This window comes from Argopecten irradians, chromosome 15 (genome assembly GCF_041381155.1).
Source record: "Argopecten irradians isolate NY chromosome 15, Ai_NY, whole genome shotgun sequence".
NCBI classification, from domain to species: Eukaryota; Metazoa; Mollusca; class Bivalvia; order Pectinida; family Pectinidae; genus Argopecten; species Argopecten irradians.
The window spans coordinates 7,549,090-7,576,672 of NC_091148.1; the positions used below are offsets into that span (position 1 = coordinate 7,549,090).

The window sequence follows — 27,583 nt, forward strand, 5'->3', positions numbered from 1 at the left end:
TGCCGTCCTCGACATCCTGGCGGCAGATTTTGTAATAAAGCCTTTTAAGATCAACTTGAAGGGAAAAAGTGAATTGACGAGAAACCAAATCGATGTGCTATATACAAATTTTCTATACACTGTCTTATTGTCTTATTCGTATCATTTCATTATTTGAATCATTTTTGCTATATTTCACAAATACATATATAACATCTAGGACTCTTAAAATCAGATGAAATAAATTCTCATTTAATTAAAATGTTTTATGTCCATTTTAGCGGCACTATACTAATTAGTTCACATTTATTTACACATTACTGATGATACTATTGCCATATGCATGTTTTGATAGATTCGTGCAGCCAATGAAAATCGGTCCAGGGAGACTGGGATCCTCAAGTGATTTGTTCCCTGTTAAGGAGGATACGGACGCTTCCAACCAGGAAACATGTGGGATGAAGTGTTAATTGATGTAAATTGTTGAATTCGAATTAAAGTGTCTCGACAGAAACTGTGAATCTCGATGTAGTCTTGTACTTTTAGAAAAAACATAAATAGTACCATTTTGTAAGGATTTTGGAAAGCTCAATTAAAGTGATGATTATGAAGGTATTACGTTACCAGATACCGAATACCAAAAGCTGCTGAAGTGACCAACCCGCAGAACAACAATAAAATAAGTTTATGGTAGTTATAAATAACCAGGCATGACAAAGCCAAACGATTTTTGTCAGATCTTTAATGGTTCAATGGAGCTCTCAATGAAAATAAGACAATGTTGTTTTTAAAGTTTATTACGGAATACAGTAAGTTGTTAAAGTACAGTTGAACCTCGTTAAGCAGACGTCGTATAAATTGAAGAGCTTTACAAGCTTTAGCCAAAATTTTCTGTAAACGTCATCAGTGCTATCAATCAACTTTCGCGGTTATTATACTTAGCGATTCAAAATTGAATAGAGGTTCCTATCCATATAAATGAGGTAGCTAACGATTCGCCAAATAAGCTGAAACGCGAAATTCGTACCAGTAAGTAGTACATAAAAAACATGGTTTACATTAAACCGAAATCGAATATTCAAGTTTTTGTTTGGTTCCCAGCGACGTCGAATAGGTTTGACGTCGATTAGAGCTCATAACGTCTGATTTCACAAATGTAATAAAGGTCAAACGCAGTACAATAACAGTCGTGCATCATGAAGTTGTCGCTGGACTGAGTACATCCGCATGTCTGACTATCAGAGTTGCTCGGTTCTTCAGGAGCCCAGGATCTGACTGAAGTATCAACCAACTCATTATTGCTGAGAAAGTACCAATCGTTTGATCCTCTCATTTCACGGCCGGTATACACTAAGTCACTTGAGCCTGAAAAAAACCACAAAAGAATTGTAGAACACAAATGTCATCATCTATGACAATATGAAATATAATCTTGCTTGTAAGTGACATTTTGTATTTGTTAAAAAATTGCTTTTTCGGTTATTTAAAACGATGGCGCTTAAGTTTGTAAGGTCGCTTCAGATTGGCTGAAACGACGACGTTATTATTTCATAGAAGAAAAAAACTCTCGGTGACTTTTCAATTAAGAAGAGATAATCTATAGTATGTTGAGTTACGAGGATGTATTTGAATAAATTGTTCTGTCATGGAAATATAACACGAAGATATAAGTGTACTCTCATCATAAACTAATTTGCGGTGTATTGTTAGAGTACACTTCGATTTTTGTGTTATATATAACATAAATATATCTTAATGGATGTTTTTATGTGTGATCATAAGAACCTAGTCTGACAAGAAACATTACATGTGCCATAATTGGGCGAAAATTGTTATACGATTTTTCTTCGGTGATATATTGAAAATTATATTGTTTGATGAATTAAGCTTTGAAAATCATTTGAATAGACAAACAAACATATATGATGCTTTATAAACGTCACGTAAGGTCAAAAGAAAAGATGTCACGATAACGTCGGGTTTTCGCGCTAGACAGCCTGCACGTATAGAAACCCTTCGCGTAATAAACCGGAAATTGATTATCGCAATCGGAATTTCACATTCATTCACATATATCTGTTGATGTTTACCGGGTAAAAAGACTTATTCAACTTGTATATATTAGTGAGTATTTCTTAAGCATAATTAATCAATTCAACATGAAGCGCTTCATGGCAACTGAAAGACGTTCAATGCTTATATTTACATTTGGTTACAATTTTATGATGAAATCTCAAGGAATTTTGCATCTATAATGAAATAATCATTCGTTATCGTCATGGATGGAACAGCCATTTGAACAGCCGTCTTCCGTGATCGTTGGCTCGACAATTGTGACGTGACAATGAAATCACGTCATGATAGGGATTGAAGTTCATTGTCTACATGACTGCGAACTGCGCTTGGTAAGGTTACATAGTGGAACTGCAGTGGAAATATAAATATATCACTATGAATATTTCAAAATGATTTAGTTTCTTAGTTGGTTTTTTTTTTGACGAAGTTAAATAGAAATATCTAGGTTTATTGTTAGTGATTAATCATGGGATTTTTCGCATTTTTTGTAGTTTTCAAAATTTTTGGGTAAATTACAGGGGTAGAAAAAAGACTCATTCCCTTCCCACAAGGTAGGGCAGGGAAAGATTGACCCCCGGAGGAGATTAATTACAGTCTAACCCTCGGCAAGCCTCACGTTAAGCAGTCGTGAATAACCTCCTCGGATAGAATTTTTTTTTGTTCTATCCTCAAGGTAGGGAAAGATTCTCTAAGTATTCGGTGACTGTTTATGAGGTAACGCTATGAATAAAGATGACAATAAGACACAATGAAATCACAGCTTACTTACCAACATGACTCGGCAAGTTTCCCTTGATGAATGCAGCCTCTTCGTCTGTTTTGATTTCAACCAAATTGGCTCCCATGGACTCACAACGACTCTGGAAAAATTTGTAAGCAAAGTTAAAGTTGTAAATACATATTCTATAATCAATTTTCATTATTTTCCAGCATCTCTCAGCATCGCATAAAAGATAATTTAAAATTATTGACAACATATTTATAATCATATTTAAAGTACCGATTGATATATAAGTCTACTTTTAATGCTTTCGTTTGATTGAGGTGGGAGACGAAGCGTTTATTCTAGACTACAAACATAGAGTGAATTGGCATTTCATAAAATATGTATGACGCCGATTTGTTATTGTAGAAAGCGCATCCATAAATTAAATGACTATACCGGTGAAAAGCGCTCATCAAACAGAGTTTGTTTGTTTGATGAATTGACGTCCTATTAACAGCCAGGGTCATGTAAGGACGGCCTCTCATGCATGCGGAGTGTAGAGTGTGTGAAATGCGAGGTGTGTGTTTTGGAAGACCGCGGTATGATCGTATTGCGTCTTCTGATATAGTGGAACTCTTGCTTTTTATTGAGCTATATCACCGAAGCAGTCACCGAAGACAACAGACAACATCCAACCCGGTTGCATTATACCTACAAAGCGCGAACCAGTTGTTCAACTCCCGGTATTATGCTGAGCGCTAGAAAACATTCTGGTTCAAGCATGTACAACTTACTACAGAATTAGCCCAATTAGTTCTTTCGGATCTCGTCGAGACGTAGTAACATTTTTCTGGCGATTCGATCCATCCGTCCTTACAGTCACGTGATTTGGAAGTCGTTGTTATTGGTGTTGTTGTTGGAGGTGTTGTTGTTGGTGGTGTTGTTTTAGCGACACCAGCTGAAAATCAATATATAATAATAAACTTAATATGTGGACAAGGAATCTATAATTTCATAAATCAATAGTTTTAATACACATTACCATATTAACTAGTAAGCAACTCGATAGTGGTAAAATTTATACTTTATGATATGTGGACAAGGCATTGAAATATATATTTTATCTAAAATTATGAATCTATTATGTTTTGATAAAACAATACACCAGTAACGAATAAACCATACGATTAAAATTGATATTTTGAAGTGAAATTTAATTTTAATTTGAATATGTAAGGTCAACGTAGATTACTGACACTGATATACTGGATGAATGCCTATTCCGTCGGTGTTCATTAAAGATTTATCTCCCTTTTCGGTAAGGTATTGATTGTGACGTCATGTGTTTATGAGTAAAGCCTAACATTTTTAAGGAGACAACAGTGCGATTTTCGTTCACATGATAATGCGAAGGTTCTTATTTCTTTATTATAATGTGTGCTCTTTAGAGTCGGTGTTGTGTGTTGTTGAGTAAAGTTGAGTGGAGATGAATTGATGTAGTTGAATTGAAGTCAATTGCAGCATTGTAGTTCCATCATGTTTAGTGAGTAATGCGGAAGATGCCCAGCACACGATGTCGAGCACTGGGCCTTTAAATATCCCTTCATGTTCAGGTTAAATGTCTATACATCAATGTTAATCACAACTTGCTATCCTTAGTTACATCGAAACGTGAAGACTAGAACATTATTCCTATAGCTACAAGGCATAAATACAATCCAATATCTCTTCTGTTAAATAACTGTCTGGTCACCGCGACCTGATGCCTAAGGCTACGTGTATAACTTCATTTACTAGTGTATAAATATCCATTTTCTAAAAAAAAATTATATAAAGTCAATTTTCTAAATTTAACATTTCCATATTATGCTACAATTTTGATACCATTATGAATACCTTCCCGCAAGACAGACAAATTTGAAATATGCAACGACGGAATAAATGTTGTCAAGAGTATAACAAACTGATGATAAGGCAATTTAATTCATGGTTGCTGACTTAAGTAAGGTTTCACAGATGTAGTAAAGGTCAAACCCAGGACAGAGACAGTCCATCATCAGGAAATCGTCAGACCTTCTGGTACATCCACACCTCTGCTCTCCCCCGTCTGGTTCCCCACTACTCCATGTCCTCACTGACGTATCAACAGGTTTGTCGTCACTGAGAAATACCCACACTTCCGCATCATTCCTCTTACGTCCAGTGTATACAATGTCACTTGTGGCTACAAGAGTTATGATCACTTACATAAACCAGGTCTACGATTGACAAATGAAATTTTCGGTCAGTAAATATGAGGTAGTTATTTATAAAAAAGCAACTAATTGAGAAGTCAAGAAGTCATTTATTTTGGGGTTTTTTTGTACGCCATAGTTAACGGAGTCACTGAACAATATTCGACATGATAATAATATTTCGAGAATAAACAGGTACGTAAATAGTCGCAAAAGTTTCTATTGATATTAATTTCCATAATTGTGAACCAATCTTAGACTTGCGTTTGTATTTATCCAATCGCATCTGACGTAACATTTTGTCATTTCGATTGGCTAAGTTTTTAGAATGTTTTTTACTTAGGACTGTGTCGTGATCTCCGGAGTTTATCTAATACTCATTCTAAAATACTTTTTTTCAACACTCACCGTGGCCTGTTATGATACAATATTACCAAATTTACGTACAGACACGTGACGGTAGATTCCGCATGACAAATTGTGCCTCTTCATCCGTTCGGAACTCCACTAGTTTTGCCCCCTTAGAAGAGCATCGGCTCTGAAATAAAAGCAATACTACATTACATATCTGTAAAAGTAACTGACCGAATCTTGCCAAGTTAGCAAAAATATTAATTCTTCCTCTCGACTGATATCACACATGGGTGTGCCAAGTGAACTGAGATATCATGATTGAACGATTTTGCCTGTTCAACACGAAGCGTCCCGGGGTTTGCCGAGCATTCCGGGAGTCGCCGGGACATAATTTTCCACCTGGGTTTTCATATCCCAATCCCAGACAGACCCATGTTTGATTATTTTTTCTCTCGTACTTTAAAAAGGTTTAAAATTATTTTCATAGCATCATACAAACGTCCCAATGCGTCAAAATGATTAGTCTCCGTCTGTAGCGATAAACATCACATTATAGAAAAGCTCCCGTGAGCTGTCTTTCCCCTACCCCAGTAAAAGACAGAGTTGTCATTTCCTTAGCGTGGATAACCCAACCAATTATGAGGGAACCAAATGTGACATACGATAGCTGTACCCAACCAATTATGGGGAAACCAAATATGACATACGATAGCTGTACCCCATTCCGTCTTCTCCGAGGTGGTGGAGACATAGTAACACTTCCCTCCCGGTGATAAGATCCAACCTTCTTCACACTCCGGAGCTGGCGTGGAGGCAGTGGTAGTACTCGCTGTAACTGGATTGATAATCACACATCAATTAGATATGTCTTTAATGCAATCTGATTGAAGTACAGAAATACTGACTCTTCCATATCGAATCTTAAAATAGTAGAGGTTTCTCCAAATTTCTTGAGGACAAATGTATCCATTAGAACGTAATATATCATTATAAGAATTTACAATTTAGTGAAAAGGCTTAGGCTTAATATTAGTACGAGTGATGTGTTTGTAAGGAAACAGGACATGTGTATTCTGTCAGTAAAGGGTTATATTTTGACAAATCTAGCAAACCCTGGTATCTAAAACATGTGTGTGTTAAGCGATAAGGTATGATTGAAACCTCTAGCGCCTTGGCAGAGATTGTTTGTATATTATATATAAATCACATATGTTTTCAATAACGTATGTGCACTGGGCTACACATGACTTTATGGGATACGAGTATACGGACAACACGTGTTATATTTTACTTGTGACCCGTTTTACACAAATGATTTTCAGTACGTTAATAATTATACTGTATATATAACGTCATACTATGTTGTCATCGCCGCTTGGCGTCCAAAACTGCTGTAAAAAAGCACATGCGTCGTGTGTCGTTGTATCAAAATACGTGAAGTTTTCATACACGTTGAATTGACCATTAGTGCTAATAATACATATTGACGGACGAAAATCTCACTGATGAGTTACGTAGATTTAACGTGTATTAAACTAACTTGATTTTGATGTTAATGCCTTGATTATGATCTGACGGGAAATAGACGATGCCATGTCGTGCGAATACTTTTACATGCATACATGTAGTCCGACATTGAGTTTTATTTTCTGGAAGCAAGTATGAAGATTTGAATACGATGAGACGTTAAATCAGTGTTATTTAACCCCAAAGATGTTCAAAATTAGAAGATTTGATATCGATGGATTCTTTCTCAGACGATGATTTTTGAATACTATTAGTGTTTTTTGGCTGATTAAATATTACTTCATCTAATTTGTATATTTCGGTAAATAAATGTTACCGTATCCCCGCCGTATTTCTATCAGATAAAAACGAATATGATTGTGGTAGAAACAGGTCACACTACTCGTGGTTGTTGATTCAATTTATTCCACACTCGTAAGTTATTTTTTTTAAAGTTACAAAAAGCACTCGATAAACTTTTTAAAAAATAAATCACTCGCGTGGAATAAATTCAATATTCAACTACCACTCACTGTGTAACCTCTAATCAACTTAATGTGTACTTACATTTTTAACTTAGTAATTTAAAAACGGCATATTTTTTCTTATTTACCATGCTCGCTTATTTGCGCTTTCTAACTTACGTATGTACTTACTTACTTATTTACTTACGTAATCAATTACTTACTTATTTATTAATCTGTTATTTATTTATTTACAGTGCATTTTAATTATTAACTTTCCATACTTAAGTACTTACATTATCCACGTACATAGTAAAGTACTCATACTAACTTAAACTTTGTACTTATATTTACTTCATAACTTACTTATATTATTTACTTGAATAACGTAAATATGTTACTTATCTATCAACTTATTTACGGGAATTATTTACTTACTTACACCATGTTCGTACAATACTTACTTACTTAGTAATTTACTTACTTATTTGAATACTTAAATACTTATATATTACGTTAACAGATTAACAAAGCAATGCCCTGCTGAAACAATTTTGTGTCTTTGTGTTGAGTGTACAGAGGGCTCCCTGAGCCTCTGAAGACAGTCTTAACATGCATTACACATAACGTACATAACAAAGCCTTCAACTTTACCTCCTCCGTCAAGTATCGCTCGTAATTCTGCCTGCTCTTTTTTCATTGTCCGTAGTGCATTTTCAAACCCAGACAATATTTTTGAGAAGTCATTAATTTCGGCGGATACTGTTCTTTTGAATTCCTGGATTTCCGTCGAATTGCATCCACACTGCTGACCGGAGTGTGTACCGCTTTCAATGGCGTCGACTCGTCTTTGTAATTCACACACTTTCTCGTTGATATTGAAGTAAGTTGCGTTTAGCAGGCCAACAACTTCAGTCGCTAAACTTTTCCCTTCATATTTTTCCACAGAATCATCGCCCGCTGCAACAATCTCAGTCGTGGATAAAACTATCAAAGCTGTAACTAAATGATACAATCCCATAGTTAGCGTTCTCTTGTCTATAATGGACGCGCTGACTACAATCTTTGAACCACCACATGGTAAAAAATGGTTGTCACGTGATTTCGTTAAGGTTTGTGAGTGGCATGTATTTTTTGGATTGGAAATATTAAGCTTTTCAGCTTAACTGTTCCAAAAAAATGTAACAATAGAACTTTTTTTCGAACCAATACAATTATATTTACAAAAAAATATTTATATATTGCATATGTTGTTTGGTGTAGATATATTAAACTTGTCAACTTAAATGTTCCGAAAAGTGCCTATATTGAACTTTTTATCGCACCAATATAATTATTTTGACAAACAAAAATAATATATAACAGCTTGTCGATTGTACAACAAACATTGATATGTTGCACACATCTACAATTGACATTGTTCTGTTGATGTATGTTTGTATTAAATCTGCCATGGCTATATGCTCAAGCCAACTAGGATATTCCTATAGGAAATTTCCATTCTTTATGTATGGAATTCCAGGCACTCAATCCAGAATGGAATTTTCCAAAACTTCTACTTGTGTATGACATTTTAATATTTTGCATGTAATTATGACGAATGTATAATAAATTTCAAATCCATAATTAAGATATATATAATTATAAATATATGTATGTGTATGTGTGCTAAATGAATATGTACAGTATATTTACTTATACCTGTATAAGGTATCACAATCTATTCTGTGTGGACAAAGAATGGTTACAATTACGATTGACCCGATATTATATTCAAAATACATATTTAACTAAAATAAAAGAAATGTTACAGTAAGGCTTAAGTTAAGAAATAATTTTTAGGTTCAAAATCATATTTTATTAAAAAAAATCATGATGTTGCATTACATTACAACTCCTCACATAGGGGGAGATTTATTCAACAAACAACCATACATATTTTATATACATTTTTAAAAAAAACTTGTTTTAATATAACATGACATATCACTATTGTACTCATCTAAAGATACCACTCAACTACACGAAGGTTTCAAACAAATATATGGCTGATAAGATGCGCCCCACCTAATCTGTTGTTTTCATCCTCTCGTAGTGAGAGGTAATTAGATTTTATATAAGACAAGAGAAAATGATAATTTCTTTACAATACAATTTTACAACATAAATCACATACTCTCAGGCATATAATATACTATATACTTAACCCTCATATTTTCCCTATTGTTATCCCTATCACGAGTCTGTTAATTATACAGTTATGAGCGTTTCCGGTTTCTGGATCCTGGCGTAGTAAACTATCAAGAAATACCGTCGGTTTACATTTTTTTTTTTTTTTTTTTTTGCTTTAATGTTATATTTGTCTTTCTTGCTTGTGACCAAAATCAGTAATAAATTAGTTGTGTAATCTGTATAAGATTCAGTAAATATTAATTATCACATTTCTCTCCTCTTTGATGTATAATTTGAGTACAGTCTGTTTTGATAACTATTAACCAACTTATAAAGCAATGGAGGCGATATCTTACTCACAGAAAGTTCAAATAGGTGAGTTTGCGCTTCGCAAATTTTGCGATCTAAAATTATATGGCATGGTTTATGCACGTTTATCATAACTACACGCATGGCACATTTCAAAGATCTGAAACGAGAGTTCGTTTCATATGATATTTTTTAAACGAGTCTAAAAAGTTTGGATTTAAAACTTCGAGACGTGTTTGAAAAATTTCATATGAAATAAAAATAAAATTAAAGATACATTTTTAATCTCATAACTATAACAGCCTACATTTAGAAGAATCCCATCTCAAAATGTATTGCAAAAGTTCAGTGGAGGCCGCCATTTTGTCTTGTCGTCATTAAAATCCTGACGGCACGTCATTTTCCTGATGTCATCTTATTTCATCAATAAAAACCGGTCCAGGTCATATTACAATAGTGATATATGCAAAAATATTACGCTGGAAAAATCACTGGATATCAGGAAGATTATATGATAAAGCCATTAAAAATCAACTTGAAGGGAAAGAGAGAATTTTCGAGAAACCAAATCGATGTGCTAAATAGAATTACTATACACTGTCGAATAGTCTTGTTCCTATAATTTTATATTTAAAATCATTATTAGCTATGGTTCACAAATATATATAAAACTCTTAAGGTTATATGTGTCATAACTGGGCGAAAGAAATGACGTGTTTTTTCTTCAGTAATCTATTTGAATACCATACATTTTGATGGATTAAGCTGTGAAAATCATTCAAAGGAATGGACAAGCATGTATGATGCTTTATAATCATTGTCGACAAAACGTATTTTCCCCTGCAATATTTCTGGTTCTTGATTCTTAATGTTTGTTACAGACACATCTGCAGAAGTCACTTAATAATTACTCTAATGTCGCTGTAAAATGTTACATGAAATTGTAGAGCACCATTTGGCTTCTTGATTTGACTATGTGCACTTATTTTACTGCATTGTAGACATAAATATGGTGTTTTTAGCAATACTGTCAAACCTTATTTTCAGCACTTGATATATAAGTTTGTTAAAGTATAACCGTTGCGTTGTAAGTGTTGTAATTCTCAAAATGTTGGAAAATTTTTGTTTTGAATTTTAAAAGCTCTACTTGATTCGTGAGAAAGAAAATTACGTCGCACATAATATGAAATTATTACTAATTTGATTAAGATACTTTATGTCCATTTTAGCGTTACTATAACTAAATAGTTTACACTACGTACTGTAATATATCTACAAAACGATAGACAAGACGAGGATCTGCAAGCGATGTGTGCTATGTTATCGAGGATACGGACGCTTCCAACCAAGGAACGTGTGGGATTAAATGTTACAGGTAGTCGGGATGTGAAGGTTTTCTGTTTGACTCAGGTTTTACTCGATGCAGATTGTTGAATTCGAGTTCAAGTGTCTCGACAGAAACTCGATGGGGTCTGATACTGAAAAACTTAAATAGCACAACTTTTTAAGATTTTTGCAGATTTAATAAAAGTGATTGTATGGATGGATTAATGCTACCAGTTACTAAATACATGAAATGACATACATACAGACCATCTATAAAATAGCTTTATCGTAGCTATAAACGTCCAGTCATGGCCAATGATATTTTTGGTCAGATCGTACACAATCAAATAGATCTGTTCTATTGTTTCGCGTAATTCAGTGAAAGGATAAGTATTGAATCTTTATTTGGAAGTCGTAAACGTACAGTTGACTCTCGTTTAGCCGAAGTCGAATATACAGTGGTTTTTTTCATAATAAGATCTTGAACTTCACATACTTTATAACACTATTTTAAGTATTAAAAACCGATCTTTTTTCGCGGCTATTAAATGACGCGATTTCCATCTCAAAACTAGTTTGCCGACATTAACATAGGCAGATTTTAATTTTGATATAAGTTCATATTGATATAAATGAAATAGTTAACAATTCGCCAAATAACTTGAATCGCGAAATTCGCCCAAGTAAGTTGCACATCAAAGACAATTTGTTTACATTATACAGAAATCAAATATTCAAGTTTTATTTTGGTCCCAGTGACGTCACAGAGGTTTGAAGTCGTCTAAGACTCCCAACGTCTGATCTCACAGATGTAGTAGAGGTTAAACCCAGTACACAAACAGTCGTGCATCATGAAGTTGTCCCATGACTTATCCGCATGTCTGACTATCAGAGTTGTCCGGTTCCCCAGAAGCCCAGGATCTCACTGAAGTATCAACCAGTTGCCTATTGCTGAGAAAGTACCAAACGTATGGTACCTTCATTTCACGGCCAGTATACACTAAGTTACTTGAGCCTGAAAAAAAATCCAAAAGAACTGTAGAAAACAATCGTCACTATCAAATACAATGAAATCATTCAATCTTGCTTGTAACGGGCATTTTCATTTGCTAACAATTTGCTTAATCGGTCATTAAAAAGAAAATTTCATTGGCGTTTGTAACGTCGCTTCTGATTGGTTGAAAAACGACGTTATTATTTCATAAAAGAAAAGCTCTCGGTGAATTTTTAATTATGGAGAGATAATCTATAGTAGGTTGAATTATGACGATTAATTTGAATGCATTCAAATACCTACGGATATAGAGTATGACAATAGGAGGAGTATACTTCGCGGTTTTATTTAGGGTACACAACGATTTTTTTATATTTAACATAGATATATATTAATCAAGGTTCATTTCATGTGTGATAATAAGAACCGAGTCTAAGAAGTCTTTAATTTTGCAAGCATTGTTTTACAAAACTCATGTTCAAGCTTGTCACGCTACATTTTGCATACAGGGGAGGCAACTTGTAAATGCACATTTACAATTACTGTCAACCAAACGTTTTTCATGGTTTGATGAATTAATTTTAATGCACAGAAAAATGTATATTTTAATGCATTATGTGCTTTACAGAGATCACATGCACTTTAATAGTTCTTGCCTTTATGGTTTATGTGCAATTTATATCTAGATGGAGATATACCCGAATAAGTCATTTTATGAATATTACTGATATGTATGTAAAATTGCAAACATTTTTAATTCATCAGTTCTAGATTAAATCCAGAACACACACAATCGTGTATCCTGAAACCTCCCCCGGTCTTAGTACATCCACATATTTGTTGTTCGGATAATCCGGTTCGCTACCTTACACTAATTGAAAGAAAGTCATAGCAACAACCTCACTCAGGGTTTCACTCAGACATACCACAGACAAAACTTCACACACAGCTGTAACATCACATTCATCCCACCGCTGCCACCAAAACTTGTAAGCGTATACCGAGTATAGTGGTGCTGCATTTTTGTGAAATCACTACAATGAGTACGGAGAACAATATATACATTTATTTACAATATGTACATGAACAAATTCATTATTAAAGGCATACTCTCCAACACTCACACTGCAGTCCCTCATACACCTCTTGTACACATCAATATCCTTACACAAATAGGTTTGAAGTCGTCTAGGGCTCCAAACGCCTGATCTCACAGATGTAGTAGAGGTAAAACCCAGTGCACAAACAGTCCTGCATCATGAAGTTGTCGCTGGACCTAGCACATCCGCATTTCTGACTATCAGAGTTGTCCGGTTCTCCAGGAGCCCAGGATCTGACTGAAGTATTAACCAACTCACTATTGCTGAGAAAGTACCAAATGTTTGATCCTCTCATTTCACGGCCAGTATACACAGAGTCACTTGAGACTGGAAAAAAAATGAAAGAGTTGTAGAAATTCGTCACTGCCAAACACAATAAAATAATTCAATCTTTATTTCACATAAATAAAACACTCTCGGTGAATTATGAAGAGATTATCTATAGTAGATTGAATCATAAGGGCCAATTTGAATATATTGTTATGTTATGGAAATATAACACGATAATATCATTGTAGTCTCATAAACCAATTCGCGGTTTATCTACACTACGATTTTTGTGTTATATATAACTTAGATATAAACTAATGGATGTTCATTTCATGTGAAATATTAAGAACCGACCCATTGTTTCCCAAAACACTGCCTTTTAATTTTGCGCAACAGTTTACATACACGGGAGGCAACCTTTAAATGTCATTATTGCTGCTAATCGGACGTTTAAGCAGCATCACCTGACCAACAACATTAATGTACCATAACACGATTACTGATAACTGGGCGAAACAGTTGACAGTTAGTTTTTCTTCGGTGATATATTGAGATTATATGATTTGATGAATTAAGCTATGTAAGTTATTGTAATGGTCAGACAAATACATTTAATGCTTTATAATGCTTTACACAGAATGTAGCACTTTAGTAGTTCTTACTTTTATGATTTAGGTGCAATTTATTTTTAGATGAAAACATATCCGACTACGTCACTTTATTAATTTATAATTATAATTGATATTTAGTATGTAAAAAATATAAGATTATACATATACAAAGACTGCAAATAAATAAAAATAAAACGTACTAATAATATGAGCGTGGGCGGATTTTTTCTTTCCCACCTTTGACCTCGACCTCGTATTTCACGCGCGTTCTATACTTTGACCTAATGATCATCGCAGTCGTAAGTCAACCTGTCTTCACATACTTTGTTGATGTTTACAAAGTGAAAACATTTATTTAAATAGTTTTGTTCCAACATGTGTTATGTTTCTTAGACTTTTTATATTTCAACATGAATTAGATTCTTGTTTGTCACATAACAACGAGTTTATGTAAGTGTTTGAGAAGTAAAAATCAGTTTATTGAATAAGTATGTGTCTCTGTGTTTTGAAATCGCATGTTTTTAGTGTTTAAGTTTTGGTGGAAATTACTTCAGCATTGATGTCACTATTTTTTAATTTTATCGGGGTATGAAAAAAAAATTGTTTGCAAACTGTGTGATTCGGCGTAGCGGATTCTCACAAAAGATTGCAAACATTTTTTTCATAACCCAATAAAATTAAAAAATAGTGACATCAATACTTATAATTAGTTTCATACTCTATTTGATAAATCGAAGTATTTTTAATGTAACATTATAGTGGTTTTTCAAGGGATTCTTTTTCCGAATCAATACGCAACGTCAATGTCTCTATTATGACGTCACGATAACGTCCGAGTTTCGCGGCATTCTCGGATTTTTTTTTCATAGTCGTATGCAAAAAAATATTGGCCAATCAGAAAGTCAGATTTGGTATGAAAACAAAGAAAAATTAATTATATAAACATATTTTCCTACTTAGGGAGCAGGACAGGGAAATTTCTACCGTCGGCAAGTTTCTGGTTAAACAAACTTAAATCTCCATCCTATTATCAAAGTAAGAAAAGTTCCTATTAGTCTTCGTTGAATGTTTAGGAGATAACGCTTAAGATTTAAACGAAAATGAGACACAATGAAATCAGAGATAACTTACGAACATGACTCGGTAGCTTTCGCTTGATGAATTGTGCCTCCTCGTCTGTTTTGATTTCAACCAAATCGGCTTCCATGAACTCGCAACGCCTCTGAAATAATTTGTAGCCATCATTTTTAAGCAAAGGTAAAGCTGTAGCTACATACTCTACGCTCAATGTTATTTCTTTTTCAACATTTTCATATCGCTTGAGAAATTATCATTGTAAAACGAAAATCAGAATACCAAAAGATATTTTTTTCATATTATGACAACATGCTTATAAGGATTTATACTATGGCTTTTCTATTTATCAAACCATTTCAAAAAATATTTTTATACGCGTTTAATATAACTTCTCTGCATTGTAAATGACTGATTCCGATGAATGGTACGTATTTCTACGCGAGGGAAACAATCCTGATTTACTTCGTACTTTAACTTTTATTTGAGCATGATAATCGATGAAAACATCTTTAAAATCTCCTAAATCAAACGGTAAAAGTAAAGTAAAACTTAGCGGTGTAAAAACAACCCCCAGCATAACGGCAAACATGAATGAATGTTGTAGAATGTGTTTTCACGTCAATCAGTGACGTCACAAAAACATCAAAATATAAATTTAAATGTCGCTTGTGTAGTCGTTTATGCTCTACAAAATTGATAGATTTAAAGATTTTCCATTGCAGAAAATTTGCTCAATATCTTTATAAATCATTTACATGTAAAATTGACAATGAAGATTATGATAAAACTAGATTAATATTTTAAATAAACAGGCTGTTTGTAGCACTATTTATTACGGCGCATTGGTACTTAACCAACATTTAGTTTTTAGGGTTTTTAGTGATACGGTCCGAACCGCAACCGATCGATTGTTAGTGGTAAACTCCAAAGAGGAAGAAATAAAGGCTAATTAACGTACATTATATATAATAATAATAATAAAAATACTGTAAGAGATATCTTCATAATTCCAATTGTTCTAAAATCAGAACGACTTTTTAAGTGTTCCAGCAAAATTAATGCAGTGTAATTTACTTACTTTTGGAGAAAATCGACTTTTTGTGTCCCTATATCCCTGATGCAATTATTCACTGTTGCCATACTTGAAAGGTCTTTATCACTATGGTGTTTATTCCCGTTGAAAACAAGCGTTCTGACGCCCTTCGCGGGTTAAGTTCATTTTACGAATTTAAAGTCAACAAAACAAGCGGAACAATATCAAGAAACAATGCACTTTCAGCACTGATATCGACATAAGTCGGGCACAGAACTCGATACCGGATAATAAGAAATTCCTATAATAGTTGTAATAGGAAAATATTACGATAAATAAATAAAGTAAATAAATGTTTAATTTCTTTCGTTTGATTCAATTTCTAAATTTAATGACTTGATACCGAACATTCCAGTGACGTCACTTTTAGTAGGAGTGACTGAAACGGCGGTCAGTCCCGCCAAACAATGACGTCACAATCATCGGAATGACGTCGCTTACATATTTCCCAAGGTAGTAAAAAGGAGTACACACACATTCCGTTTAGTGAATGCATCTTTTCTTGGTCGTCAAAGATGCACTTCGCTTTGAGCGAAGTCGTGTAAATAACAGGCAATTTGCTTTCGTTTTGAATACCATCTTTTGTATATATAATGAAAAAATTGCAGGATAAACATAATACACGTTCACTATCTTACAATACAAGTTTTATTTTGGTGTCGACAGTGAAAACCAAGATGACTCGGCAACAACTCCTCATCTCATCGCACAAACGGTGGCGGCATCGATATTAATTATAGCAAAATAAAAATTCCAACGTTGGAAATATTGCAAGTACATTCATTATTTACATACACCAGTACCTAGAATAACCATTTATTTCATCTAGGCTAAATAATTTGCAAATCCCATACACCGCCTACAAGGAGACGTCCTTGGCCTAACGCTACCCACGATGCTCTCGATCGAGGTCTTATATTATGTAACTTTTCATGGGATATTAAATCTAGATATATCTGTTTTTGATAGTTAAATTTCTATGAACATGTGTAAAACAAGCAGTTTCAACTGCTATTCCGAATCCGTAAAATGCAATCATGGTCACCTCAGCCAAAACACAGGGCACGCAACTTATGACAGAAACGTTTACTAGTAATTTGATACGTATGTCATTTAAAAGTATTGGAGACCTTTTGATATGCATGTGTGTATCATGATATTTCAAGTGGCTGCCCGCATTATTTTTTTTTGTGAAAAATGAATTATACGTATCTATTATAAAATTAGGTTAGCTTTTTATTGTCATTATTGTTATATACACTGTATGTGATATTTAAACGAGAACACATATTTTACCTAAGAAGCCAATGATATATATAATGTAAGTATCGGTTAGCTTGTATAATTCATATAATAAATAAAATCTATCATTTGTTTCCATTCATATTAGACTACTGATACTTGTTTCGAGTTTTTCATTTTTTTGCTCGCCAACGGTTCACAAAAATGAAAAAAATAAACCTCGTGTCATGCATCTGATATGAAGGTAAACGAATGGCAGTTCTTCTATATGTTAAAAACCATTTGAAATTTACGCTTATTTTTAAGCTTTTGTTTGATTTAGGTGTGAATCGAGGAGTTTATTCTATAAACAAACATATTTCCGTCTGTTGTTGAACAAGACGTCCTTTACTGAAAATAACGGTGAACGGGGCCTATTTTACAAAACAAGGAAAATGCTGGTAAAAGGAAGTAAAACTTACTACAGCTGTAGCCCACTCAGTTCTTTCGGATCTCGTCGAGACATAGTAACATTTTTCTGGCGATTCAATCCATCCGTCCTTACAGTCACGTGATTTGGAAGTCGTTGTTGCTGGTATTGTTGTTGTTGGTGAAAGTTCTGTTGCATTATCTGCCCCTGTGGGAAGGTATTGATTGTGACGTCATATGTTGCGTGTATAACGTCACATTTGTAAGGCGACAACGACGTGAGTTTCGTTCACAATGTAATGACGTCTATATAAATACCTCTGCACAAAGGATATAAATCTGTAATATGCAAAGTCGGAATGATTGTCTTTACACAAGAGAATAACAATGATATAACAATAAAGTTTCACGTTGGTGACTTACGCAAGGTTTCGCAGATGTAGAAAAGGTCAAACCCAGTACAGAGACAGTCCATCATCAGGAAATCGTCAGACCTTCTGGTACATCCACACCTCTCGTCTCCCCCGTCTGGATCCCCACTACCCCATGTCCTTTCTGACGTAAGTACCGATTCATCGTCACTGAGAAATACCCACACGTCCGCATCATTCCTCTTACGCCCGATGTATATAAGGTCACGTGTGGCTGAAAGAGTTATAATGACCTACATACGTAATGTAAACTATTAGCAAATGTCATTGTCAGTGTGTGAATCAGGTAGTTATTTAAGCATTGATGTCATTATTTTGTAACATCATCGAGGTATGAATGAAATTTTGTTTGCAAACCGTGTGAATCCGCGTAGCAAAGTGATTCACAAACGAAAACATTGGTTTTGTTTACGTCATAGTTCACGGAGTAACTGAACTATATTCTACATAATAGTAAACAGATGATTAAATAGTCTAGGCAGTTGTTATTGATAGTGCGAGGAATACTTGGTCTTTGGATTATGTAACAATCCGAGACATACGTTTACTCTTGCTCAAGAAAATGTGACGTGAAATTTTGGCATTTTTGAATGGCTAAGTTTAAGCATGTTTTTTTATTAATGATCTTAAGAAATTATCTCACTCCCATTCTCATTTATTTTTTCACCATTCGCCATTGCTCATAATATTTAAATATTATAAAATACGTACTGACACGCGGCGGCAGATTCCGCATGACAAATTGCGCCTCTTCATTTGTTCGGAATTCCACTAGTTTTGACCCCATTGAAGAGCATCGTCTCTGAAATAAAAACAAAATGTAGATTTTACTTTTCTTATTAATGTATCACACAACATTCATTTCATATTTTGCTCTGGACAGAAAGAAAAAAGTGACTGCTCGAAGCTTGTCAAAATAATGGCTTCTTTCACTCGCTTGATAAAATCTATAAATAAGATCCTATATGTATGATAATAAAGTGTACCATCAACACGTTGATAATTTGATATATCAATATGACATACGATAGCTGTGGCCCATTCCGTCTTCTCCGAGGTGGTGGAGACATAGTAACACTTCCCTCCCGGTGATAAGATCCAACCTTCTTCACACTCCGGAGCTGGCGTGGTGGCAGTGGTAGTACTCCCTGTAACTGGATAGATAATCCTACATCAATGATATATGACATAAATGCAATTTGATTGAAATACAGATCCGTATTTTGACTCAGAGTGTCTGACAACAATAAAGGTTATGTCCTGATAACCAACCAAATGTGATATTCAAGCTAATGTTAAAAATCCCATATAAACTGCCCACTGCCCAATTTTCTTTAAACTTTGCATATCGGAAGTACTACTAATTACCCCTTTAAAACATGACTTCTTTTTCCTTTTGTGGTTTTAAAAAGGGCCAAAGGACCTGAAACCTTCGTGTTCATTTTCAATAAAACTACCTTCACAAATGTGTCAAAAGAGATAATTCTTTGTTAAAAATTCTACATTTTTTATTCATAAATCATTTGAGTAGATCGTATACTTTATGTCTGAGTCATTTTTTTCAGATTTTGAATGAAAATTTTGTTTTAAATAATTATTTTAGCAAAACGTTAACACTTTTGGAAAAAATGGAAAACGAAATATTGCTCTTTTTCATCTCATTTCACCCTTTTGGAAAAAATGGAAAACGAATTTTGTCCTGCGTTAAAAAGATCTCAAGATATTCTCTGTTTATGTGTAAATTAATTTCAAAATTAAAATCCGTGAAAACAGTTTTTGGGTGATTTAGATATAGCGATTGCAGGTAGCAACAAAACGTTTTGTTAATATACCTAGCTAAACATTCCCAGTTTAAGATTCCAGAGTCCAATCTAAGTGATAATTAGTGTATAGTAATAACTTTGAATTATAAATATAATGGTAACAGTTTCGAAAATATTGGTTGCCATGGTAACAAAATGGAGGCCTGTGATTTTCTAAAATTTAGATAATGTCAGATTGAAGTGAAAATTGGTACAAAGGGGTTATGAGGTATGCTTAATATCATGGTATCACTTTCAAAAAGATTGGTTGCCATTCTAACAAAATGGAGGCCCCTGATTGGTTAAAATTTAGATCTTGTCAGATTTAAGTGAAAATTGGTATATAGGGGTCGCGGAGTATGCTGAATAACATAGGAACACTTTCGACATGCTTGGTTTCCATGGTAACAAAATGAGCGACTCTGATTGGTTGAAATTTATATTTATATTGGTTGATGATATTTTTAGATATAAGTGAAACTTTGTAAATATGGGTTATGAGGTATGCCGAACACGGTAGTAACAGTTTTGAAATACTTGTTGTCATGGTAACAAAATAAAGGGCCCTGATTGGTCAAAGTTAAGACTGTGGCCTTTGTGATGTTGGTATTCTTTTTAGTTTAAACTGATTTTTTGAAAATCAAGTGTATTACTGTTTCGCTCTTTAATCTACATAAATTCAATTTTAAATAGTTTTTATCTACCTAAGAGGGGAGGATAATCTTAATTTGAATATTTTGAGTTTGAGTTACAAACGAAAATATATGTATATTTCTATCTAATTATTTTTCGATTTCTGAAAGACACAATTTGTTTAACCCAAGAACATATCTAGTTGTTAGGCTTTTTTGTACTGTTACGGAAAATGCAGTAATAGAAATGCACTAATTTTATAGACTATCTGTTAGTTTACAAAATTCTATCACTAATTGTTGTTTTATTACGGTAACTATGGTCAATTTTGAATTTACAGTCACCAAAAACAAATTTGCTTTTTTTTGGAAAATCCTCTCTGGCTACATTTCAGCCTTTGAGATGCTATTTTCCCGGATTTCATTTTTTTTTTTTTTTTTTTTTAAACATCTGCTATAAGATAATGCATATGGCTTGTTTTTAAAATGATTTAAAAGTGTGGACAAGATTGATAACATGCCAAATATATGGTGCAAACCCAATACTCGTAAAGTTTATGTCAACAATTTGACATTTTTTTGCTTGAAAAATCAATTTGTAGTCAATAAGATTAGTAAATATCATTATAAATGGGTAAACAATAAAGAATTAAGTATATTTCATTAACAAATATGAATATGCCTTTTGTAACGCAATGTAATCGATGCTTTAGAGGAGAAAATGCATTTGAACTTACATGGAGTATATGTTAAAGTCACTAGAATGCGATACCAAATGGGATATATTGCCAGAACCTCTACGAAAGCGGTTATGAAAGTGAAAAAAAGAGAATCTTTCATAAGAGGCTCTTTAATATGATATATATTAATTAAGATCAATAATTCAATTTGCCAGTCTTTAGCCGTGTGACATATTCAAATATTTTAAGAGTTTCTTCAATTATCATCTGGAAACAAATCAATCTATCTTTAATAACATTGACATTTGAAGTCTTTGTAATTCACATACTTTCTCGTTGATGTTGAAGTAAGTAGCGTTTAGAAGGTCAACAACTTCACTCGCTAAACTTTTCTTTTCAACAGAAGAAAATGAATTTGAACGTACATGGAGTATAAATTGAACCAGAACGCGATCCCGAATGGGATTTTAAGACTCTTTCATATGTACACATGGAGAATAGGGGTATTCCACCCGAGGGGTCAGAAAATGTGGTAAAACCCGTGGCTTGCCGATGGTTTTACTGCATTTTCTGACCGCAAGGGTGGAATACCCCTATCCTCCATGTGTATATATTGAATGAGTCTTTTTCTCTCATATCATTACCAAATTTCCGTTAAAATACCTGCCGGTCCTTCATTTTACTTCATTTTTTCTGATTTTTTTTATCACATAATTTTATGCTAAAACAATAAGATATCCTTAAAAAGCATACCCGCTTTTGGCAAACTGAAAGTTTGCGGACAAAATAAGATAGTTTTGTTGTATCTTATCAGGGTGAATGTATAATTCTCTGAAAAATATTTCGTGGCCTGACCGATTTTTCCTGTACCCGATCACATCGTACACGTTTGCGTACATCCGCGAAATATATAGCGCCAATATCCAAAACAAAAACAATCAAGGAGAAAAGATTGATTTTGTGTGTTACATGTATTTCAGTTCTAACTACAACATTGTTGTCATTTTGAAGAAACATAGCGGTATGTTTTACTGTTTTGTCACTTCAGTCAAAGCACTGCGTCATACGTGATGTCACGACTTTAGGCGGAATTCCATTCATAAATTGGCGGTCAAGGCTACTCCGAGTCGCTCTCGATCACCATGATCAGACGATGTTTTGATTTTGAAGCTTTCTTTGTTGTATCAACATTTTTCACAGTTGTTCATATGGGATCCAGCGAACATGATTTCGATACGAGTGTCCGACCTTTGTTGTGATACAGGATTGTACGTATTTAAACGTAATTCTTGTTTAGAAGCGAAGCGAAGGACTTTTCAGATGGTAGGCTACCGTAAGTTAACAATAACATGTGGTTTTCATGTTCGACAGCATGTTTGAAATCATAAATTTGTTTCATTTAGAGTTTTATAATCATTTAGCGATTGTGTGTGTTGTCAGTAAGTTAACAGAAACATGCAGGCTACAGTACGGGACATGATAGTCGGTCATTTTTGGACTTAGGCCTAACCGGTTTACACGTGACACAGGGGCACGCAAAATATTCATTAATGATTACGCCTAGCAGATATACATGTACGTCATATTATAATAGGATACGATGCACACATGATAAAATATCATATATAGGAACAGCATTTACGCGCCCCTGTGCAACAGGTAGGCCTAGATGGCATACTTCAACAGTTGTCTCCATGTAACACAAATTAATCCGCGCGCGTGAAATGCCATGTTAGATGGATTTATCTTACATAGCTATCTTACATGGGCAAACTCTATATAACATAGCGTGATATGAGAGAAATAATCTGAATTCATATATGTACATAATAGAGGATCTTACATGAGTGGCCATGTAATATAAACAATATTAAACGAGTGCAATAATTTCTTATTCCATGAACCTTTAGTATTATTTAATGGGTTTGTTAATTTATCATCTGGAAAACAATCATTTGCCAAAACAATTGATTTTTGGTAACAGTTACCTATTTAGTTTACCTTTTGACCCAAAATCAATCTCAAGCTGTGTCACCGGATACGTTTACCAATGTATATTTATCAATACTTTCTCAAGTTGTCGTTTACATACGGACAGACACACAGAGGCAGACGGACGGACGGACAGAAAGACAGACGGACATACAGACGGAGACACACTATTGTTAGATATGGCTGCACCGACAGGAGACTATTACGGTCATTTAATGTTAGTACTAGTAATGAGATGTGTATTCTGTCAGTTACTGGTTGGCGACATATTATCGTGAAGAACATATTATCGTGATTTTGATCGGCGGGTTACACTGAATGCGACTTTTAAACGGTTTTGTGTTTAGAAAGATGACACCTACCAAAATTACCAACAATATTTTCAAATTTAGAAGAAAATTTGATTTTTAACATAAAAATACCAAATTTCAGTAAATCTTACCTCACAAGTACAACATTAGCCAGGGGGAATGCATGATATCGGCTTTATTCTAAGATAATAGTCCCGATTTATATATCGTCTGCTTCCTCTGATGACAGAAAACAGCGTTCAAAAAACGAAAGTTGTAAGGGAGGTAATTCAATCTTAGAAAAGAACGCTGATCGGGGTCATTCAAGCGCTTTTGACCAGACGACAAGAAAACAATGCCGATTTGATTTGTTATTTTATTGTTTACAGAATTAATCACAACCAGAAATCATTCAAATATCTTTAATATTTATTCAGAATACTAATAATTTATACAGACATGTGAGAAATATTTGTCATTTTGCCAGAAATAGATCGGTAAATGGCGACCTCTTCATTTCCCCTGTCAGCGTAATCTAACGATTTTACATGTCATAAACAATGCACGATTTCTCTCTTTTGCAACGCAGTTTTTACATCAATTAATTATTTTAAATAGTTCAAATGTTTATCTTTATGTTGATACCAAATTTAATTTATTCCATCACACGTAACTATTTTTAATAATTTTTTGGAAAAAAAATCACGATAATATGTTCAGTAAAATGACACGAAAACCTATTTGACCGACTTTTTTCAAAGGGCTGTGTTTATTGTAAAATATCATATAAATTCACTTAAAGCTTATCTATTTAAAGTGTTGTGGACCAAAGCTTATTTACAACTCTAAAAATCTAAATTTAAATACAACATTTAGAAAAAAAACGAGAAAAATCGCTATTTTTTCACGATAATATGTCGCCAGCCAGTAAGGGTACTAGTTTGATAAATCTAACAAACCCTGGTATCTAAAACATTTGTGTTAAGCATAAGACATTGTTGAAATATCTAGCGCCAAGGCACAGTTTGTTTGTATATTATATGTCGCACATGTTTTCTATAACGTATGTTCGCGGGGCAACATATGATTATATGGGCTATGTGTTATATTTTACTTACACGTAATTTACTTTTACGTAAACTGACGGGCTTCTAAATTCAATACACCTTTTTTCATAAAATCAGTTTGCAATTTTACTTTCTAGATAGACGGAGTAGTCAACATTGGAATTCCGGATTTATTTGCGGTACGTGCTTAGAGCTTATTTAAAGTACTTAATATTACTTTTTGAATTAAATGTGTACTTACATTTTTACGTTATCAATTTCTTACATACTTATTTACTAATCTGTTTTTATTTACAGTACATGTTGATTACTAACCTACGATTTCTTAGTACTTACAGTACTTATTCTAATTTACTTATTTATCATGCATTTGTATATTTACTTTTGTTATATGACTGTGAGTTTTGCCATTTTCTGATTGGTCTAGACCGCCTAGACAGGTCTTGACAAAATGCAATGTCAACCTGAGACCGATGAACACATGTTCAGAGGTTGACATTGCAAATCCGGTAACCTGGTCGTAAATAATCACAGGGAATTCCCGGTCTCTTCTACATTTTTGATCAATCAAAAAAGAGCATTGCCGATCCGGTCTCTTCTACATTTTTGACCAATCAATAAAGAGCATTGCCGATCATTGGGCAAAAGCCAAATCAAACATGGCAGACAAAAGTGTGGTAGAGGATTAGGAAAGATATTTTACACACATTAAATGTAGCTGTATATTCGAATATTATATAATGAAAAAGCATAATCGAAGTACTAAAAGTACCTACTGAGGATACGTGAACTAATATTTACTTGACTTTTTGTCAAATTAGTCATTGCGCTGTCATTGCTTCAAAACTATCTTAAATAGCAACACTTGTATCATTTCATATAACAAAACAATTATTGACTTTTTGTAGGTTAATACGAGGAATTGTTAAACCTTTGAAAGGTGATAAATCGCTAGGCCTTCGGCCTCGGGGAATATCACCTTTCTCAGGTTTAACAATTCCTCGTATTAACCTACAAAAAGTCAATTATTGTATAATATTTACTTAAACACGTAGTAATAACTTACTTACATTCTTAACTTAACTAACTTACCTACTTACTTACATCGTGTACTTTTCAGTACGTCAACTAACGGGTTACTGAATTAAATATACTTTTAAAAATAATTAGTTTGCTATTTTACTTTTTAGATAGACGGGCTGCTACATTTAAATTGCCTATAATCAAAACACGCCACAATTAGGGAATATCTAACCATGGTGTCAAGACAAAGATGACAAAGATGCAACAATTTTGTGTCTTTGAGTTCACAGAGGGGTTCACTGAGCTTCTGAATACAGTCCTTACAACCATAACACATTACGTATATAACAAACATTCAACTTTACCTCTTCTGACAAGTATCGCACGTAATTCTTCCTGCTCTTTTTTCATTGTACGTAATGAATTTTCAAACCCGGACAATATTTTAGAGAAGTCATTTATTTCGGTGGATACTGTTCTTTTGAATTCTTGGATTTCCGTTGAATTACATCCACATTGCTGACCGGAGTGTGAATCTCCTTCAATGGCGTCGACTCGTCTTTGTAATTCACACACTTTCTCGTTGATATTGAAGTAGGTTGCGTTTAGCAGGCCAACAACTTCACTCGCTAAACTTTTCTCTTCATATTTTTCAACGGAATCATCGCCCCCTGCAACGATTTCAGTCGTGCATAAAACTGCCAAAATTGTAACTAAATAATACAATTCCATTGTTAAAGTACTCGGCCTACAATGGACGCGTGAAATAAAATCTTTCCAGTCACCACATGGTTTTGATAGTAAAACTGTTTGTCACGTTACAAGAAACCTAACACCTCGTTAACGATTTGAGTGGCATATATTGTTTGGAGTGGAAATGATAAACTTACATGCTCCGAAATGTGCATACACGGAGCATTCTGGTGCACATATAAATTTATTTTTACAAACAAAAATATTTATTACGTTAAAACATAATCTTCGCTTGTACTTTCCAAAAATGATGAAGTTTATTGATTATCTGCAATAAACATTGTTATGTTGCGGTAGATTTTTTTTTAAATCTGCAGGACTTTACATTTGACTGCATGCTGACATCAACTAAAAAAAACCTATATTCGTTATGGAATTCAAGGCACTGAATCAAGAATGGAAGTTCCAAAAATTCTACTGGTATAGCATTTTAATATTTTTTTGCTTGTAACTATGACAAATAAAATGTTAAAATACAACTCCTAAAATGAAATATAATCTTATATGTATATATTTTCATGCTAAAAATAAAAATATCAATGCGGCATTTCTTTTCCTAACGTTTCAGGTCATATTCAGGCAATATTTAATTTACTTTACCTTGGAAACAAGATGATGCCATCGAAAATGATAGCATCATAATAGCGGAGGTAACGGTACTGTCAATAAGTATAGGTATCATATTATTCGATTATTATTACAAATCAATTATGTACATATTAATGACCATTCGATAATGTTTTAAATAATTATACAAACATATTTTCTTTGCATAGTTCTTTGTAATCCCAGCACCTCTCATCATGTAAAATCGGGCTATGGTATGATAGCCTTTACCAAAAATGCCGAGATGTGCATTGAGTGCAAATTCCCGAGTTTCTGGTGAGCGTATTTGCTCAGTCAGTGCATTCCCTGTTTGTAGAATTCTTTAGAAGTGGGACCTTCTGTAAACGTTTACCGAGTATGGTGATGCTGAATTGTGGTGAAATCAC

At 33.9% G+C, this 27,583-nt stretch overlaps 2 protein-coding genes across 2 annotated transcripts; both read right to left on the minus strand.

Annotated features, from left to right (window-relative positions):
- Positions 1 to 724: 724 nt before the first annotated feature.
- LOC138309778 (macrophage mannose receptor 1-like) lies at positions 725 to 8,358 on the minus strand. The gene is made up of 7 exons (XM_069250989.1): positions 7,974 to 8,358; positions 6,057 to 6,184; positions 5,443 to 5,533; positions 4,746 to 4,985; positions 3,556 to 3,695; positions 2,825 to 2,915; positions 725 to 1,344 (listed from the first exon to the last, which is right to left on the minus strand). The coding sequence occupies exons 1-7, from the start codon at positions 8,338 to 8,340 to the stop codon at positions 1,106 to 1,108; spliced, it is 1,296 nt and encodes a 431-aa protein (XP_069107090.1). The 5' UTR covers positions 8,341 to 8,358; the 3' UTR covers positions 725 to 1,105.
- An 872-nt stretch (positions 8,359 to 9,230) lies between these two features.
- On the minus strand, positions 9,231 to 26,612 carry LOC138309773 (C-type mannose receptor 2-like). Its single transcript, XM_069250984.1, has 8 exons — positions 26,204 to 26,612; positions 19,379 to 19,506; positions 19,064 to 19,154; positions 18,345 to 18,566; positions 17,975 to 18,129; positions 15,233 to 15,323; positions 13,289 to 13,547; positions 9,231 to 12,141 (listed from the first exon to the last, which is right to left on the minus strand). Exons 1-7 carry the CDS (start codon positions 26,568 to 26,570, stop codon positions 13,309 to 13,311), a joined length of 1,293 nt encoding a protein of 430 aa, XP_069107085.1. The 5' UTR covers positions 26,571 to 26,612; the 3' UTR covers positions 9,231 to 12,141; positions 13,289 to 13,308.
- Between the last annotated feature and the right edge of the window lie 971 nt (positions 26,613 to 27,583).